Source organism: Dasypus novemcinctus, chromosome 8, assembly GCF_030445035.2.
Source record: "Dasypus novemcinctus isolate mDasNov1 chromosome 8, mDasNov1.1.hap2, whole genome shotgun sequence".
NCBI lineage: Eukaryota > Metazoa > Chordata > Mammalia > Cingulata > Dasypodidae > Dasypus > Dasypus novemcinctus.
In genome coordinates, this window is record NC_080680.1 from 61,597,238 (window position 1) to 61,616,879 (window position 19,642).

Genomic DNA, 19,642 nt, shown 5'->3' on the forward strand with positions numbered 1-19,642 from the left:
AATAGCATCTACCTCAAAGGAGTATTGTGAAGTTTAATAAAATGAGTCATGCAATTACTTTGCACAGTACCTCACACATGTAGCAAATGCTCAATAAATATTAGCAATTATCATTATTCTTTTCCTACAAGACTCAAATTCTTCTATCTCAATTCAGGAAGGCAATCCCTTATCTTCTCCCGAATCCAAGGTAGTTGATAGCTTTGGCTAATAACTAAAGTCCCCTCTGCAATCCCAGAAAAAGGAGCTAAAAGAAAAATTGGGATTTCTTTTTCATTGTGGGGATGGGGGAATGATGGAGTCTGTTCAAGTCAGGGAAGAGTCTATGACAGATAAAGTTTGGCTCAAGAAAAGTAATCCTTTGAATTCCCTCATAAATGCATGTCTAATTGAGGGTTCTCAACTCTCCTGTGCATCAGAATCAACTTGGGAAGTCAGATCTAAAAATGTCTGTCCAGCTGCCAGTCCCCCTCCCCCAAAGATTCAGATTCAATTGGTCTGGGGAAGGACCCAGACTAACATTTTTTTTTTAACTTTCCTGGGATATTCTAATGAATAGACAGAATTGATAACTGTATTAGTCAGCCAAAGGGGTGCTGATAGAAAATACCAGAAATTGGTAGGTTTTTATCAAGGGTATTTATTTGGGGTAGGAGCTTACAGATACCAGGCCACAGAACATAAGTTACTTCCCTACCAAAGTCAATTTTCACGTGTTGGAGCAAGATGGCTGCTGACATCTGCGAGGGTTCAGGCTTCCTAGGTTCCTCTGGGCTCAGCGCCTCTGTTTTCTCCACAAGGTCAGCTGTAGACTATGAGGTGGATGGCTCTGTCTCTCTCCCAAGAGGTCCAGCTAAAGACCAGCATCAAACACTAATATTAAAACTCCAACATTAAGAACCCCCAACTCTGTTCTTTGCCATGCCTTTTATCTGTGAGTCCCCACTCACCAAGGGATGGGGACTCAACAGCCTAATGACAGGGCACAATCAAAGCCCTAATCATAACTTAATCACCCCCAGATACAGACCAAATTACAAACATAATACAGTATCTATTTTTGGAATTCATAACCATGTCAAACTGCTACAATAACCAAAATTGCATATTTTTAAAAATGTTCTAAAAATCTCTCACCTCTTAAGAGGTTTGTTATAGGGTAGATTTCTCTCTTGTCTCTGAAGGTGCTTTATAGAAATTCCCAAACCTTAGGAGTTGTCTTTCCCTAAAACGTTGTCTAATAATTCACAAAGTTGATGTGAATGCATTTTTAAACCTGTAAATACATATATGTGTGAGAGAGACACAGATTATATGCATCACATGAGGATGATTATTCTATTACATTACTTAGCATGGAGTGAGAGCCAGAACTCTTCCAGTAAATAGGATGTATTATAATTTGAAGTATATTCTACCTGTCACGTGAATCTATAAACTTTTTATTTGAAAAACAGAAACCATAAACAGGTTAGGTAATTTTATACAAATTGAAATTAGAACTGTTTTTGAGCCTGATTTGAAGGGATAAAGCAAAACAGATCATCTGAGGGTGTCCAGTCTTCTGCATATACTAGTTATCTCATCTTTTCTTTAATTTTCCTTTTTCTTGATGGTGATTGGGTCAGATTAAATATTTGGTCTTATTATATTTTCTACTATTCTCCTTTGACAACTGTCCAGATGAATTACCTATCCTTATCCTACTTAATTAAACATAAAGAAATTCTAAATTCCTCTTATCTGTTGGCGAAGTGGTTGTAAGTCAGATTTCTCTCTCATATTTTTATTTTTACAACAGCACTCCATTCTCCAACTTAAGGTGTTCTCTTTTTCTGTAAAATGTCCATTATACATGCTAAGCCTCACAGGAGTATTATGGGGCTCAAATGAATATGTGTAAGAACTCTGAGAACCATAAAGGCCCCATTTTATCATGCCTTGCTCAAAGGTGGCTCCAGTTTTCTGTCTCCCTATGACCAGTCCCTCCCCTGACACTCAAGGCCACAGACCTGCCCATCACTTCAGTCTTATCTACAGTTGTTTTGCTACAGGTGTTCCGACACACAGGTAACTGACTTGGTCAGAGTTGGAAGCTGGCTGACACCACTTGTGTGTTCTGTAGATGACAAAAGAGGAGTCTTAATTAAGGCATTTGTAGTTGGAATGGAAAGGAAGGATTAGAAAAGAAACATGTTCAGAAGTGGAATATGCAATACAGGCAGTTGTTTGGGTATGTGCATGTATGTAGCCATGGCACGAGCTGGGGGGGAGGGAGGGTAAGGAAGGTTGGAAGGAGGTAGGAAATAGCCATGTTTTTTAGACCTAGGGATGTTAAAAGAAACAGCTACTGTGTTATTTCTTAAAATTCCCAAAGAAATATAGACTCAGACATTGAGTTAAGTTTTAGTTATGTTGAGCTTAAGGCACTAACTAGGCAAGCAAGTAGGTGGAAATAGAAGCCTGGAGATTGGATTAGGGATATAGATTTGTAAATCATTGGCAAAGACACGGGCAGTTCAAGCAAGGGAAAGTAGATAAGATCAACAGGGAATTGAACAGAAAAGCAGAAACCCAACGAAAGAATTTGTGGATTACAGCATTTCCTAGTCAGGATGAGTAAGCAGAGGCAGGGGGACAAACAGGCAAGTACTCAGCACCCTCGAAGCCAAGAAGAGTATAACCCACAGCAGGATTTGAGGGGAGCTCATAGGATGTGGTGAATTACAGGATACTGACGAATTTTTGAGGCACCACGTCAGTCAAGTGGTAGGGCAGAAGCCAGATTGCAAAGCGTTAAGGAATTTGGGGGTATTGAGGAAGTGAGAGCAGAGGACTTGGATTAGCCTTTCGGGAAGTATAGAAGTGAAAGGAAGGGAGGCAGGAGCCAGTTTAACTCTCACCACTGACTAAGTGGAATGTAAAGGCAGGAAAGCACAAAGAGGGACTATGAGATAAAAGTGAGCTTGGTTTTAACAAAAAGAGGAGAAAGTGCTTTAGTCTTCATAACCCAAAGAATGCTGATAGCAGCCGTGTGTGAAATTGATTTCTGAGGCCCAACACCACAGACTGAGAGGTTGGGAGGCAAATGGGGTAGTAAACCATGATTTAGCACCTTCACTTTCTCTGCTTATTACGAAACAGCCTTTAAAAAAGATGCCTGTGGTGCGCCTCAGCAATCTTGATATTGTCAGTGGCCAAGGTCTGTTTTAATATATTCCTGAGGCATTTCAGTGATTATAACACTGCTTTAGACATCTGTCTATTAACTTTTCATTTTGCTAAACATGGTTTATGCAATTATGTAAATATTGCTCCTTCCACTAAATAATATTGAGTGGTTCTCATGGAAAAACGTACTTCTTTTCCTGAAAACAGAGAGGTGGAAGACTTGAAATGCTTGCACTTGAAAACAAATATTTAAGTTTTTTAAATTCTCAAAGAAATTTTATTTTCTTTGATTTTATCAAGCACTGAGAGGCAGAGAATTGCTCACAACAATTATGTTTCATATGCTCATAAACATTTGATAAATGGTCTGCTAATAGCTCCTTGACATAGGCATTTAATTTACAAATGAATAGAAGATTGTTTTACTTCCCACATACACAACATTGAAAGATAGTTTTCAATTATGATTTTAAAATGCTAAAAGGCAGGGAACTTAGCCAGCTCAAAAACATAAATAATTCTGTAGAAGTTGCCTGGGAGATAAAGAGAGAGGGCTGTTATTTATGTTGTTAACCACCAATTATATTATTTCCCACTTCAATACAAAAATATCTGGATTGTTTATAGATAATGATGAAAGATTGATCAAGAAAGACATGCTCTTTTAGAAAAGCAAAGTCTTGCAGTGACTTAACATAAGGAGCCGACATTAGAATCTACTATACATAATAAAGAAAAAATTGTAGTATATTAAGCTTGTGAAATAATCATTTAACTTAGCCTGATTGCTGTAGTTATAAGAGCTATACTAAGGCAGTAGCAACTGACTCTCAATTTTTATTCATAGATTTAATATATGGAAAATATGTCTGTAAATCTAAATTTGAACAAATAAGCACTATAAATTTATACCAATATAGAACCATAATAACAGAATTTTTGTTCTAATACAAAACACATTATGTCATGAAAATTATTCATATAGCTATTATAGCAGAAACATCATCATAAGGGGAAAAAACCATTCCTTAACCCTAGCATAGGAATTAAGTCCATACAGAAACTGCCTTTTAGCATATTGTTAAGGAAAATTTTGCTTACAAGTATTCATTGATTTTCAAAAAATTAAATGGTATACATATAATGTTAAAAACATATAATTTGGCTTCTTTGGGGCCAATTTTCCAGATTCATTCCATTCAACTTTAAATTTTTCTATGATCTATGGTTATCTAAACTATTCTAACTTTCTAGTTGTTAAAATATGATTTGAGGGAAGCAGATGTGGCTCAAGTGATTGAGCTCCTGCCTACCACATGGAAGGTCCTGGGTTCAGTTCCCTGTGCCTTCTTGAGAAGACAAGCAAGACTGCGAGCTGGTCTAATGGGCAGGTGTGGTGAGCTGACACAACAAAGGAGACACAAAAACGAAAGACAGTGAGAGACACAACAAAAGCAGGGAGATGAGGTGGCTCAAGTGATTGAGTGCCTCTTTCCAACATGGGAGGTCCCAGGTTTGGTTCCCAGTGCCTCCTAAAGAGAAGATGAGCAGACAGAGAGAGTATACAGTGAATGGACAGAGAAAGCAGACAGCAAGCACAAACAATGAGGAAGGGGGGAATAAATAAATAAAACAAAACTTTAAAAAGATATGTGATTTGATAAGTATTCTTTGCTTATTTATTGGTATAGGCCTATGCCTTTAATTTCTTAAGTAAGAACTCCCTCACACATACTACATATATTTATATAGAGAGATGTACATACATATATCTATATATGGATATATCTTTATTCTGCGTCACCCTCCTAATCCCAGCATACTGAGCTTGGCAGAGCAGTGCTTCCTAAGGGTTCAAGAAGAACAGACTATTGTTTACTCAGTGATAAGGGCATTTTGGAAGTTAAGCATTTAGGGCTTGGGTTATGCTAGATTAAGGCAAGATGTGACAGGTTAATCATCTTTCAGCTTTAAATATTTTGGGTAAATTTAAAGTTGGCATAAAAAGACATGTGAATAAGCAGAAATGCTGTAGTCTTCCACCCCCCTCCCCACAGGTCAGATTAATTTTTGTCCTCTTCCATTTCCTTGCTTATCTGCAACTTCTGCATATCTTGTTTTTCATCTGTCTTGGGAAAATCTGAATGTATATGAACAATAGCAAAAACCAACAAGCATTATGAAATAGGCACTCAAGTGCAACTTGTCTTATCCTGCTTTGTATTAATTATTCATTCAATAAATATTCACTGAGACCTGTTACATATCCAGTGTTCCACAAGGCACTGGGGATAGAAAGTAAGATATATCATTGTCACAGCCCTCAATAATCACACAGTCCATTCCTGGAGATAGACATGTAAGTAAGTTGACAGTGCAGTATGCCTCACACATGTTCAAACAGTAATTGTATAAAGTCCTAGAATCTGCTCGAAATATACATGAGAAGCAGTGATTGATTCTACCTGGAAATTCTATAAAAATTTCACTAGGAGATGGTATTGGAGCTGCATCTTAAAACAAGTAAAAGAAAGTGAAAATATGGGAGGAAAATGGAAAGGAGGGAAGTCTAGCATTAGCAAGGTCATGAAAAGAATACCAGAGGTCTTGAAAGTACCTTATAGGGCCAAAAAATAGTGCCTAGTTACTTCTCTTGGAGTACAGAGGACATATGTGGTCAGGAACAGCAGAGTTCAGAACACTGACTTAACGTGACCTTAGGAGGGGTCTTGTATGTCACAATAATAATTTGGACTTTATGTTATAGCCAGTAGTTCTTTACCTTTTTTGGAGAATCTGATGAAATCTGTGAATGCGCTTTCGAAAAACATGGCAGTAATATACATATGCCCAAAATTTTGCATACAGTTTCTGAGCATTCGCAGTCCACCTGGAACTCATTACTAGATCCCACCCGCTACATACAGTGGAGCCATAGAAAGTCTCTTAGCAGGGAATGAGTGGTTTAGCTATGTATTCCAGAAAGATAATTGGCAGTGATGCAGAGAACAGACTAGTGGGAGAGAGACTGGGGGTGGCAAACTCACATAGCCAGTCTATTGCAAAATATCAGGCATAAAATAGAAGAGTTAGAATAAAACCAGTGAAAGTAAGGATGGGGGTGGGGGGTGGGAATGGAAGAGAGAGGCATTTCAGAAATGGAGTTAATAAGGCTTGATATCTGATTATATAGAGAGGATGTTGGAGAGTCAAATATTGCTTATCTTACTCTTTCAGTAAATTATAAATCCTCTAAAAGGTATTACTGCCCCAGGCTGGACTAAGGGGACTAGGCAGAGGCAGAAACACAAGAAGGCAGGATTAGAACTCAGTGCTTATGAGAAAGCAACTTGCATAATCCAAGAGGCAGTGGGCTACTGAGTAGTGAATTCTGGAACCAAAAGATAGTGTAGTAGACACTGAGAATCAAATGAGGAGTTGTTGATAATGGTAAACGTGGGTGGGAGCCAATCATTCCATACAACAAGTCAACTTACTGGTTGCCATTTGTGCCCTACTGGCTTCCTGGCCCTGAAGCATCTAGTGGAGTAGAGACTCTAAAGAATTTAATCTGTTGATTTATAAGCATTAGTCTACATTAAGCAATTCTGCTTCTGGACTGTTGGATGCTTCTTGGTTTGCTCCACTTTCAGGATGGAAAAGTATTATCAGGACCATAAGTAGACTTTCAAAATGATTTACTGCCAAACCTGCAAAATGGCTGTTCTGAGTATCCAGGCTGCTACCTACATGTTAAAACTAGGAAGAAACAAAAATAAGGTATTATCAATAGCTCAGAGAGTTATTGATTTTTAAAATATACACCTGAATTACAGGTGCAGATATTTTTGATAATTCATCTTCTCTTAGTGTAATAGAGAGGGTAATGCTATATATTTGAACTGGAGAAAAGATGAAAGTCCCAGAACTTGAAACCACTTGGAAATTTTAAATAACTTGACGTGACTAGCTCTTCTCTGTGCTTATTCTATGGCCTACATTTTCGAAAGATAAATGACAAACAAGTAATCAATTATTTAAAGCAAAACATACTTCCAAAGCATTCATCATATATTGAATTGTCCAAATGTCTAAATTTCTTACATTTTCAGCTAAATTCATAATAATTATTTCAATGATAAGTATAGGTAAATAAAAAGCATTAAGTTTGCCCTCAAAAGGTTTACAATCTAATTGGTAAGATAATTGTTATGCAGAATGATAATCCTGAAGAGACGAAAAGTCTAGTATTTGTATTTATAAAATATTTTAAATTTATCTTATTCTACACTAATTCTTTGCAAATTGATAATCCAAAGAGCAATAATTGAAGATTAAACAGAATATTGAACTAGTAAGAGTTTATCATTCCTCTGATTTTCTAGGTAAAGGGAATTTAATGTGAGCAAAATTAGAAACAAAACTATGGAGGAGAAGAAAACATAATACTGAGTCAGGAAAAAATGGTTTAGATTTTAATTCCAAATATTCATACTACAATATCTGAGTGGTACTTGAGAGAGCAAGCATCCTATCCTGAATACAGGACTATAACTTAAATTACCTCCAGAGTCCCATGGAGCTTCATTCAGAGCCATTTCACCAAATGTTCTTCTTGGTTCAGATGGCACCAAGTTCAACCAAAGAAGAGTTGGGAGAGTTCTGCTAAAACCAAAGGCTGACTTGCTTGATAGTGACATGAAATTAACGAGTCAGTTCTTCCAGCTTCATTATCAGTTTTAATTTGGGCTTGTTTATCCACCAAACTCTAAGCCATATTAATTATTAACTTTTCAGTTTCCTTAGAGAATCATGTTATAAGATTTTCTCTCTGTCAGGAATTCTTTCTCTATGATTCCAAACCCCAAAATGTGCTTTCCAGAGCCTCTGATGTTTAGTTAGTTCTCTAGATGTTTTATAAATACATTTCAGCAAAATTTGCCAGTGTGTAGAAACTCTCTGTGCCTGACTGGAGTCGCAATTTGGACAGAGCCTGAATTAGACTAGATGGAAATGGAAACTGAAACATCTAACTGGCTCACCAAGAAGTCAACAATTCACAGAAAGAGCAGAGAAGGAATTTTCTTTGAGGGGTATTTCAGGCATGCCTGTTTTGGGGAATGTAGGCTTGTAGAAGCCATGGGAGGTGATTCTTCACTGTTTTCCTTGATGCTTTGGCCTACATAATATTTTCCCCTGGAGATTTCTTTTTCCTTTCCAAGTATAGAAAAATCAGCAACTAGGGACAGCAACTTCCTTTTTAGAACTCCAGGTAAAATGGCTTAAGCTGCACACCTGAGGTGGAAACAATATAAACTAGGCTTCAAAATATCCCTACAGTGCAGGTACCAAGAAGGGGATGAGTTTCATTGCAACCATAGGAATAAAGGAGTTTGAAGAATTAGTGCCTTTTCTACAAGATATAATTCTCCTATTGTTCATTTTCCCTTTGTGAAAGAAATGGAGTTACTAATTTCAGCCTTCTACTCCTAAATGAACAGTCCCTAGGTTCAGAAACTCTGCTGTTCTACTTGTTATCTTTAAAGCAAATGCTTATAATGGAAAAAGAAAACCAGACCAACAGGCTATGTCTAGTAGAAAATCACTTTAAATCTTCCAGACCATAATTTTTGTTATTGGTTTTTATCCAAACTTAGAGAGTTTGAAATCTCTATCAGAAAAAATGCATAATAATATCTATAGTAATATTCAATCAGTATTATGACAAAGTAGTTCTCAAAATGCCTATTTGCTGAGTTTATGCTTTTTAAATAATAGAAACTGATAGTGATAAAATATTTTATTTATGCATTTCCTTGAGATAAGCTGCCTCAATATACTCAGTGGACTGTCACAAATTTCCTGAATACTAATCTTTTTTCGTATCGACAGTTATTGCTTTTAATTCAACTGGCTGTGAAATTGTGTTCTGGTGGGGCTTTCCAAAATGCCCAGAGGTTTTTCAGCAGTCTCCTAGATGAGCTGTAGTACAGCCTTGGCCTTGGCTAGAATACAACAAAATCAAGTTACCATAGTGCTGAAATAAAAATTTTACTGAAGCATTTGACATTGAGCAGTCAGGTTTTTGTTTCCTGAAAAGTAATGAAACCTTTAATTCCATCTTCGAAATATTATTCCCAGAGTGAGAATCAATTCTGAGGATAAAAATTTTTTTTTAAAAGAAAAGCAAACAAATTCACATATGATAAACACTGTTTAAAATAGAAATGGAAGTCAATGTTTGAAGCTAGGTAGTAAACAAGATAGTCAGACATGGGTATAAAGCTCGGCTCTATTAGATATTAACTGTGGCTTGGGTGTGTGTGTGTGTGTTCATGGCATGAGTGAGGAGATAAAGTAATTAATACTTACTAGGCCAGAACCTCTCCTGGGCACTACTTTATGCACATGTCCTCAGTTAATCTTTATAATCACTCTAGGAAAAAGAAGTACTAATGGTCCCATTTCCAGATGAAAAATCTCTGGCTCCCAAGTCTGCTCTTTCTCCTGCACCGTGCTACAGGTTGTTCAACCTGTCTGAGCTTCAATTTTCTTATTTATAAAATAGGAAAGAAATAATTCCCACCTGACCTGGCTTGTGGCGAGGATTAAATACAATAATTTATGTAAAGTCTAGCGTACTTCCTGGCACATAGGTATTTAATAAGTCCCTAGATTGTTTTTTATCTCACCACTAACTCTCCAGGCCTAGATGAAATTAGTGCCCAAACAGGAATGTGAAAGGGGTGTGTGCTTGCATGTGGATGTGTGTGGGAGGGGGTGATGTGTGCGCACAGGCATGCATGTGTGAGCAGGAGAGCATGCACATGTGCACGATGAGAGAAAAAAGGAAGACCCCAAAGTCCTTCCACAGCCTGCACAGCTTTTACCTCCTGTTACAGAATTGACTTTTCTCAGTAGCAAGGGACAGGCTTCGTGCAGTGGCCTCTGAAAGACCATGCACTGTGTCACTGGCAGTTCATCATATCCCCCAACTGTGCAGCTGTGATAAGAACCAGATGACCCAAATTTCCTAAGCAAGGCCAGCAGCAAATATCATCTGGAAAGGCGCATGCCTCAGTATCCACACCCCGTGCTCTTTAAGAAAGTACATCAAAAAGCTAAATGGACTTTTACAAGAGCCCAGTTACTGCTTAATGTCTGTAAGCTCTCAGGAGCAGGGAATCATAACCCCTACCATGTACAGTTGGCGGCAGAAATGGTATTCCAAGTTGTTAAAGAGGCCAAGGATTAGATAAGATTTATAGAGACCTGACGTGCATAAGGGGGGCTAAAAATGGAATCTGCAGAGTCATTTCCAAAGTTTCATACATGGACATGATGTTTCTACATATAGATCTCTCCTCTGCGTGGGCACGCCAGAGAAAAATGGCTCGCTCAGCACTGGTGGAGCTGTCCCTCTTTTAAATTTAGAGGTGTGTGACATCTATTTTGTACAATGCTAGCGGGCTTAAGTGAAATGCCATCTGGAAGGACAGGAAAGCAGAGGCTCAGGTAACTTCTTGCTGATCTTATAATCATAAGCACAGATCTTTGCCTCCTCCTCCCATAACCATTTTGTTATTTTTGAGGACCTATTGATGTCTGAAAAACACTGCTTATAATATAACTTCAGCTGTTACAGCACTTCAGTTTTACAAAAGCCTATCACCCATTTCCTTAGCACCTACTTTCATTTTCATTTAGTTCTAAATAGCTTGACCCCTTGTTAAAACATTTGGAAGAATTATTTTTTAAGTACTCTATATATGTACATGTCAAAGAGCAACTATAATGCTAGAATTTTTTATTGCTAACTTTGTGCCTCTTTCTACAACATCTTTCCTAAGTCTTTGATAAGCAGTCCAGGTTCCAGTGAAAGAGGTTTCTGTATAAAGTGATACAGAGGAGGTCACTCTAAGGTTAAGTGTCTATTGGGCAGTGTGATGCAGGGAAAATATTGCTTCATGTGATTACTCAAAGTGTTTAACTGCTTGTAGCTGTCATGCTTGGAGCTATTCACCTGAGACGTTCTTGCTGCAATTGGCTCTGAAATCAACCACAAAACTATCAGATGAAAACCACATTTAGATAAGCAAGTAATGGCTGGAAAATGACACCATTCTGAAGTTGATGGATTTAGGGAAGCTCTCCTAATATTCATAGGAGATATATAATGATCTGTGACCACAATCTGTATTCCAAGCAATTACCATTTACTGAGGCTTAAAGCCTCTCAACTGGCCAGGAACAATGAATGGATGAGACTGGGGGATTGATTTCTGATTTTTCTTACAAAAAAGCAGTTGATTTAGGAGTCTTTCTCAATGCTACATTCAAAGGTCAATATGCAGCCCCGAAGATCTAGAAATAGACGTTTTCTAAATGAATTATTCAAGGAAAGTCTTCAAATTTTTATAGGATCGTAGAACCAAGACTCCAGGCCTTTCTTCTCTCACTTTTTTTTTTTTAAGATTTATTTAATTATTTATTTCTCTCCCCTCTCCCCCCCCCACTCCGGCCGTCTGTTCTCTGTGTCTTTTTGCTGTGTCTTCTTTGTCCGCTTCCTCTTTCCGTTGCGTCATCTTGTGTCAGCTCTCTGTGTGCGAGGCACCATTCCTGGGCAGGATGGCAGGGCACTCCCTGCGCGCATCAGCACTGCGCATGGGCCAGCTCCACACGGGTCAAGGAGGCCCCGGACTTGAAATGTGGACCTCCCATGTGGTAGACCGACGCCCCAACCACTAGGCCAAGTCTGCCGCCCTCTTCTCTCACTTTTCACTGGGTTTCTCAAATACTGGCTCAAAAGGAGTGCACCCCATAAGGAGAACCGCCCAGCATGAAAGAAAGTGCAGCCTGACCAAGAATGGCACCGCACACATGGAGAGCTGACACAGCAAGATGACGCAACAAAAAGAAGGGAAGCGGACTTGGCCCAGTGGTTAGGGCATTCGTCTACCACATGGGAGGTCTGCGGTTCAAACCACGGGTCTCCTTGACCCGTGTGGAACTGGCCCATGCTCAGTGCTGATGTGCTCAAGGAGTGCCCTGCCATGCAGGGGTGTCCCCCGTGTAGGGGAGCCCAACGTGCAAGGCGTGTGCCCCGTAAGGAGAGCCGCCCAGTGCAAAAGAAAGTGCAGCCTGCCCAGGAATGGTGCCGCACACACAGAGAGCTGACACAAGATGACGCAACAAAAAGAAACACAGATTCCCATGCCGCTGACAACAACAGAAGTGAACAAAGAAAAAAATATGCAGCAAGTAGACACAGAGAACAGATAACTGGGGCTGGGGGGGGGTGGAGAAACAAATAAATATATCTTAAAAAAAAGAAACACAGATTCCCATGCCGCTGATAAGGATGGAAGCAGTCACAGAATAAACAGCGAATGGACGCAGAGAGCAGACAAATTGGGGGGGAGGGGGAGGGGAAGGGGGAGGGGAGAGAAATAAATGAAAAATAAATCCTAAAAAAAAAAGAGGTAGCAATAGTTCTTTCTATCCTATCCAATGGCAGAAAGTAAAATAAATGCTATGATAAGAATGGAGTTGATAATTGACTTTTTCCTCAATTTCAATATCAGATGAACTTTTCATTTTTTCCTGATAAATCTCCCACTGATAGAACATTGGGTTGCATAAAGAATTTAATGGTTGTCCTTTAGTTCTCTGTCTATTGATATTCATAGTTAAAGATCATCATCTCTCCTGACACTGTTGTGAAATTTACAGCAGTAGGGCCAGGAATAATCTTTGATCCCTGTGTTTTTTGTTTTTTTTTAAAATTAGTTTATTTTTTAATTAATTTTTTAATATTACATTCAAAAAATATGAGGTCCCCATGTACCCCCACCCCCCTCCCCCCACTACTCCCCCCATAGCAACATTCTCCTTCATCATCATAACACATTTATTGCATTTGGTGAATACATCTTGTTTGTGAGACATTGACATATTATATTTATATGGTGAAAATTAAATTGAAAAATTTTGCCTGGGAAAAGAAAAGCTTAGTTTTTGGTTTCAGAAGAAATCAACATTGCTTTTAGCCAGCCCATTCTTTATTTTTCTTCTACCTTAGTTTCTCCTATTAAATGCAATTCGAAGTTAACATTAAAAAGACAATGGCTGCTGTGAAGTAAGAGAGAAATAAACATGAATTCTACCTGGACCAGGCATAAAAGTTATTTGTATTGAAGGCACTCTTAGAAACTGCAGTTAACAAATACTTCAAGATTTTTAAATGGCCTAAGAGGCATTGCTAAAGTATCAACTCTGGTTACAGATATAAAAATCTGGCACAAAGAGGAGGAAAATCACTTTAGTTTCTCTAACATTAAAAGTGGATCCAGTTGAAATGAATTTTGTTTATTCCACTTGGTAAAAGAAAACTTGGAGTTTGTTCCAGTTTGAGAAATGGGCCCATGACTTTTTCTCAGAGAATGTGCTTTCCCTTTCAGAGAAGTGTGGGCACTTAAAATATCTAGTGTGCTGAAACTTGTAACTTGTGATGAGAGAAGATGTTTAGTCAGTGAAACCTCACCTTATAGCCTTTTTAGTGCCTCTTTAGACAAGGCATTTGAAAAATATCAAGCAACTTTAGCACAGATTTTGGAACAAATTTTCTCTAGGAAACTTAAATAGTCACCATATATTACTTCCTAAATATCTTAGAGAACAGCCATAGGGACCCCACCTTCCCTCCACCCCCCAAGGATTTGGCTTTCTGTTGCAATCACATATGGAAACAGAGTTCACATGTGAATGTTGCATGTGTAATCACTTATCTCACTCATTTTAATTACTACACGAATCCTAGTGTTCCTGATGTTGGTTTTCATTTCAGTCATACTTAATTTGAGTAAAATGAGGGAAATTGCATTGTACAAATGTATGTTTGTCAAAATAGTTACTGCAACAGGCAGATAACGCACTTCTCTCAATAGTCCAAACCTTGCAATCACACAGCACAAACAAGAATGGAGTCAGGAAGTGCACAATAAACTTTAGAAACCTGGGGAGTCAATTTAATGGGCATACGAAGAGGCTTGGGAATGTGGACTTCAATGGCAAAGGCTCTTTTCTCCTTACTATTTAATTAAGCTCTGGAAACAGAATACCCATATTGCAGTGATTAGAGATTGATTTTATTAATCCTAAAAAACAGGCTTCGGAGCTCAATAAATACTTTCTTTAGGAAGGGCAGGCTTTGGGGTTACCAATGTGTTTCTGTTACCCATTGTATGCCACATTTTATAGAAACCTAAAACTGCTGCCAGATCACGTCACCAGCCAGATGCAATACAGCAGGTGGCTGGGAGGTTCTGCTCTAGGAAAGTCAGGGTTTTCCAGGAGATGACACTTTGTAAGTGCAGTGTCCAGCTAAACTGAGCAGAAAAAAAAACCAAAAAACCCTGGTGACTTCCGAACAGACCTCCTGTAATCTTTCATGAACCATAATTTCCTTTGAAGTAATTCTTATAATAATAGCAGCAAATGTATATAAAGTGCTTATTCTTTCGGTCCTATGAACTTTTCATATATTAACTCTTTTAATCCTCACAATGACTCAGTGATACATTTCCATTATTATCCCCATTTTCTGATAAGGAAACTGAGTCATAAAGAGGTTATGCATATACCTCAGGTTATACAGCTAGGAAGCTATGGAACCAGTATCCCACCCCAGGCTGACTAGGTCCACTGTCCCTGCCCTTAACCACTGTGCAATTCCAAAACCCCTTCTGAATGTTTTTAAGACTCTAAATAAAGAATGTATCAATTAGAAAACCCTTGAAATAACACCCCAAGGCCAGGTTTCTGACTTAATCTCCACAGGTTTTTTGTTTTTGTTTTTATATTCATTTTTATTTCAGTATATGCACATTTTTTAAAATTAAATTGTCTTTTTTTAAAGGTACATAAATCACAAAAAATGTTACATTAAAAAATATCAGGGAAATGGACTTGGCCCACTGGTTAGGGCATCCGTCTACCACATGGGATGCCCGTGATTCAAACCCCGGGCCTCCTTGACCTGTGTGGAGCTGGCCCATGCACAGTGCTGATGCGCGCAAGGAGTGCCGTGCCCCCCAGGGGTGTCCCCGCATAGGGGAGCCCCATGCGCAAGGAGTGCACCCCATAAGGAGAGCCACTCACCCAAGGAGTGTGCCCCTTAAGGAGAGGCGCCCAGGGTGAAAGAAAGTGCAGCCTGCCCAAGAATGGCGCCACACACACGGAGAGCTGACACAGCAAGATGACGCAACAAAAAGAAACACAAATGGACAGAGAGAACAGACAACGGGGCGGGGGGTGAAATAAATAAATCTTTAAAAAAAAAAAAGAGGTTCCCACATATCCCACCCCCCACCCCCCCACACTCTGCCCTCATCAACAACCTCTTTCATCATTGTGACACATTCATTGCATTTGGTGAATACATTTTGGAGCATTGTTTTAAAAGTTCCAAGGAGTTGGGCAAATGGGCCCCATAGCAATTGGCTTATAAAGGACCCCACCACTGCAAAACAAATAATTTTCTGAAGGCCGGAGAATGTTCTTTTTTTCCCCCAGGGGTATTTGGATGATATAACCCTGAGTATAACTAGATAAGGTTTGAAAATGTATTTAAAATAATGAAAATGATAAATACTATACCATTTGTAGAATGGTATAGCATTCTAAGTACATATAGAACATACTATTATATGTATAGAACCTACTATGTACAACCCTTTATAAAAGATTATACCTCCACTGCCTCCATATCCCATGCTCTCCTGGATTCCATGCTGTCTATGCATTATTTTTTACACCTTCGTCAGGGATAAAACTGAAGATAAAACTGCCACATTGCCCAAGACACACATTTTCCTTATGGTTTGATTTTTCCAAATACGAATAGTTTAGAAATTTTAGTATTTGTCAAATGTATATCTTTGATTGACATGAGAAGATGCCATGTTTAATATTTGGATATCTCCTTTGGTTTATTGAGTAAGAGATTTTGCCCACAATTTATATTAGCTATTTGTAGAACTGCATACAAACATATATAGCATATTCTTAATGTATAATAACCAAATAATTATAGGTAATATTCACTGAGTGCTTTACTCTGGCCCTCATCCCAAGTTAAGTACTTTACATGAGTAATTTTAGCTAAGCAGTGTATGCATGTGTCTATGTGTGTGTTCTCATAGGCATGGTAATAATATTATCCCCACTTTATAGAAAGGGAAATTAAGGCTTAGGGAGGTGTTAAGTTACCTGTTCAAGGACAGATAGTGAAAAATGTAATCAATGTCCAGACTCAGACAGTTTCTAATTCCAGGGCCTGTTCTGTGAACTAACTATAGCACAAACTGACTACCGAGCATCAGAAATGCAACATGGAGACCTAAACAGAATTATCCTTTCAGCAGATGCAGATTTCATTAGGAAGCCTGTAAATAGTAAACAAAATCTGTCAAAGCAATCCCTGTATTACTGAAATTGCTTGATGCAGTTGTCTCAGTTAAGAAATCTGAAAACTGGGAATGAGATTGCTTCATCAAAGAAATTGTCAATTGTGTAAAAAATTGGTACATTTGGGAAAACAGTGCTGGCGTATATATCCCAAATTTCCCAGAGCAGAAGCATCTCTGAGAGTAGCTTCTCTCTTTCATGAAGATGAAGAGTTGAATCATGAATCTTGGGGAAAATTGTGACTTCAGTGCAATTTTTCTTCTAACCGAGATTGCTATTTCTGGCCACCTCATTCATTTACTCCATCAGTACAATTCCTTGCCTGTGTTCGGTCATTGCCCAGGGTCCTTAAACTCAAATATCCCTCTCCTCAAACATATACACATCATCAACTAGAATAGAATCTGAGAATCGGACGCGTGTTTTCACCCCCACCGGGGCCACCGCGCACAGGCGGCTCAAATGTTAGCATGTGCGTTGCAGGTTCAGTGAGGACCAGATGCTGACCACCCTCTCCTTCTCACAGAGCTCCAGGATGGCGCGCTCCGAGGAGGACCGGGACGGCCTGTGGGACGCCTGGGGCCCGTGGAGCGAATGCTCGCGCACCTGCGGCGGAGGGGCCTCCTACTCCCTGAGACGCTGCCTGAGCAGCAAGTAAGTCCTGCCCCTGCGGGGGTCTTCGTTAGGCCTACAGGCAGCCTGTTCAAGGCTTATATTTTTTGCGGTTGGGTTTAGGCAGAGCATTTTCTTGCTCACAAACCCAAATGAAGGAAAGGAAGATACCTAGGTTTAAAATTGGGCTTTCTCTTATGTCCATCCCCAGCTAGAGTTTTACAGACACTTAGTGAGAAGCAATATAAAATATATCTCATATAGCAATTATTTTGTCTGTTTTCACATTAGAATTGGAAGGAGAATTTATTCGTAGAAATGAATGTAATAGTTTTAGTTCCATAATATGTTGTACTTGCTGCACCATCTTGACAATTAGGTTGACAATAATAGCCAGGATGATGTGCCAAGAGTACACTGAGTTTAGGTTGGATTTCCAGGGTTACCAAGTACTTTGCATATGGATGCTATATTGGTTTAGTTTGGTAGATATTGTAATGGTAAGAAGTTTCATTTCAGGGAATGGTGAATTTTGAATCTAAGGAGGTTTGGAAGACTAGAAGCTGCAGTGGGAATTGAGACGAATGGTGAGAGGGACAATAAAGTTGAAGGTTGAAGTGCCTAATGGTTTATAAGCAGAGAGAAAAAGGCCTGAGGCCTTAGATTGGGAAGTCTTTAATTAAAATAAGAATAATTCTAAACTGCTTCTTGAGCTGTGTGGTCTACGTTTATATTTCTCTCAAAACTGTAAAATATAAAATACCATGGTAATTTTTTAAAAAATTTATTTATCTTCCCCCCTTACGAGTTGGTTTTTGCTCTCTGCTCTCTGTGTCCATTCACTGCGCATTCTTCTGTGTCTGCTTGTCTCCCTTTGTTTCTTCATCTTGCTGTGCCAGCTCTCCGCAGGCATGGGGCCATCAGCTCTCTGTGGGCGCAGGCCAACTTGCCTTCACAAGCAGGCCTGGGATGCAAACCCAGGGCTTCCCGTATGGTAGGCAGGAGCCCAATCAGTTGAGCCACAGCTGCTTCCCCATGGTAATATTTTTAATGAAAGACTTTATTTGACAATAGAAGTATTATAAGCAGCAAGTAAGAGGTTTGATCAAAATTATAATGTATTATTAAAACATGAAATAGAAGAAAATAGTCATCTACTGATTCCTCTAGACTTTTCATAAGCAAACAGTAGAAAGCGGTGAGATACATGTTCAGGAAAATGTCAACTTATTCTAACAGTGAGAATTTCTTAACATCAGGGGCTGAGTCTTAATTCTTTCCATATGCCCAAGGCCTCCATAGGAGTTAACAGAAATTAGGAGCGCAATGCAGGTTTCTTCTCTGAATCTGTTAATAGCTAAAAACTACTCTGATTCCAGACAGGCCCCAGTGAATCTGATGTATCCCTGGGAAACATGGCCAAAGATGTATCCTGATCATTTCTGGTATTTGGCCATTCTGGGATTGGGGTTGGCACCAACTGTAAGTGTATTGGATTGTAGAAGAGTTGGTCTCCTTTTGAGGTGGGTTTTATATAAAACTATGTTCCTGATCTGACAAGAAAGAAAGAATAAATCTTTCTTTCCTGTGATTCACATCTCTCTTAATCTTGATTATCAAAAACCACCTAAAACGCCAATCCATGAAGCTACATGGTGAGAGTACTATAAGGCATAATTGGTAATAACATATATCAGTAAAGCCAAAATTTGCAGCTTTTGAAAGTTACTGTTATCGAGTTCTCTCGTTTTTATCACTTGTGAATTAAGACTCCAGTTGTTAGGATTTTATTAAAAGTATTACAAAAGATCTCTTTTGTCCTCTATTTACAGTGAATTGGAAAAGTAGAATTAAAATTCTAAAATATGTAAACATATAGAAGATATATCCTTTTTTACTTTTAAATATTGAAAAAGTGTATTCAGTAACTCATATTGGGCTGGACAAAAAGCTTTAAAAAAATGGAGATGGAATGGGTCCACTCATTCTTTAGGGATTTGAAGAAAAGAAGTCTCCAAACAGATGGCATCTGGCCAGAAGATAAAGACATAATAATGTGTGTCTTTATTTTCTGGAAACCATTACTTAATATGGACCAACACATTATACTCTTGTGTATGAGTATATATGTATATTCATATTCCGTGCTTTTAAAGAATTTTAGTCATTCTTGAACAAATCAAAACTTGCCATTAACATTGAGCTCTGGGGCAATCTGAGTAGAAATGACATGTACATATCTAATTTTAATCATGCAAAGACTTCACTGAACAAACATCATGTTCTGTGAAATGAGTTGGTTTTTAAAATCAAGATGATTATATGTGCCTACCATATATATTTTTTAAACAAGACAATTATATTGATACAATTAATAAAGCATACAATTTAT

The 19,642-nt window shown here is 38.5% G+C and overlaps 1 protein-coding gene and 1 long non-coding RNA gene across 6 annotated transcripts in view; one reads left to right on the plus strand and one right to left on the minus strand.

Annotated features, from left to right (window-relative positions):
- The window catches only part of ADAMTSL1 (ADAMTS like 1), a 1,125,968-nt gene that overhangs the window by 704,068 nt on the left and 402,258 nt on the right, over window positions 1-19,642 (plus strand). For all 4 annotated transcript variants that reach the window (XM_058301906.1, XM_058301907.2, XM_071216754.1 and 1 more), the window contains one exon: window positions 17,165-17,292. In XM_058301906.1, the coding sequence (XP_058157889.1) occupies window positions 17,165-17,292 (128 nt within the window). The remainder of the gene's footprint in view (window positions 1-17,164; window positions 17,293-19,642) is intronic.
- LOC101439904 (uncharacterized) lies at window positions 625-7,892 on the minus strand. 2 transcript variants are annotated; one of them, XR_188473.4, is made up of 3 exons: window positions 7,736-7,892; window positions 1,138-1,276; window positions 625-853 (listed from the first exon to the last, which is right to left on the minus strand). It is a non-coding gene; the product is annotated as an uncharacterized lncRNA (long non-coding RNA). The 2 variants fall into 2 exon arrangements; XR_009186800.1 differs by lacking the exon at window positions 1,138-1,276.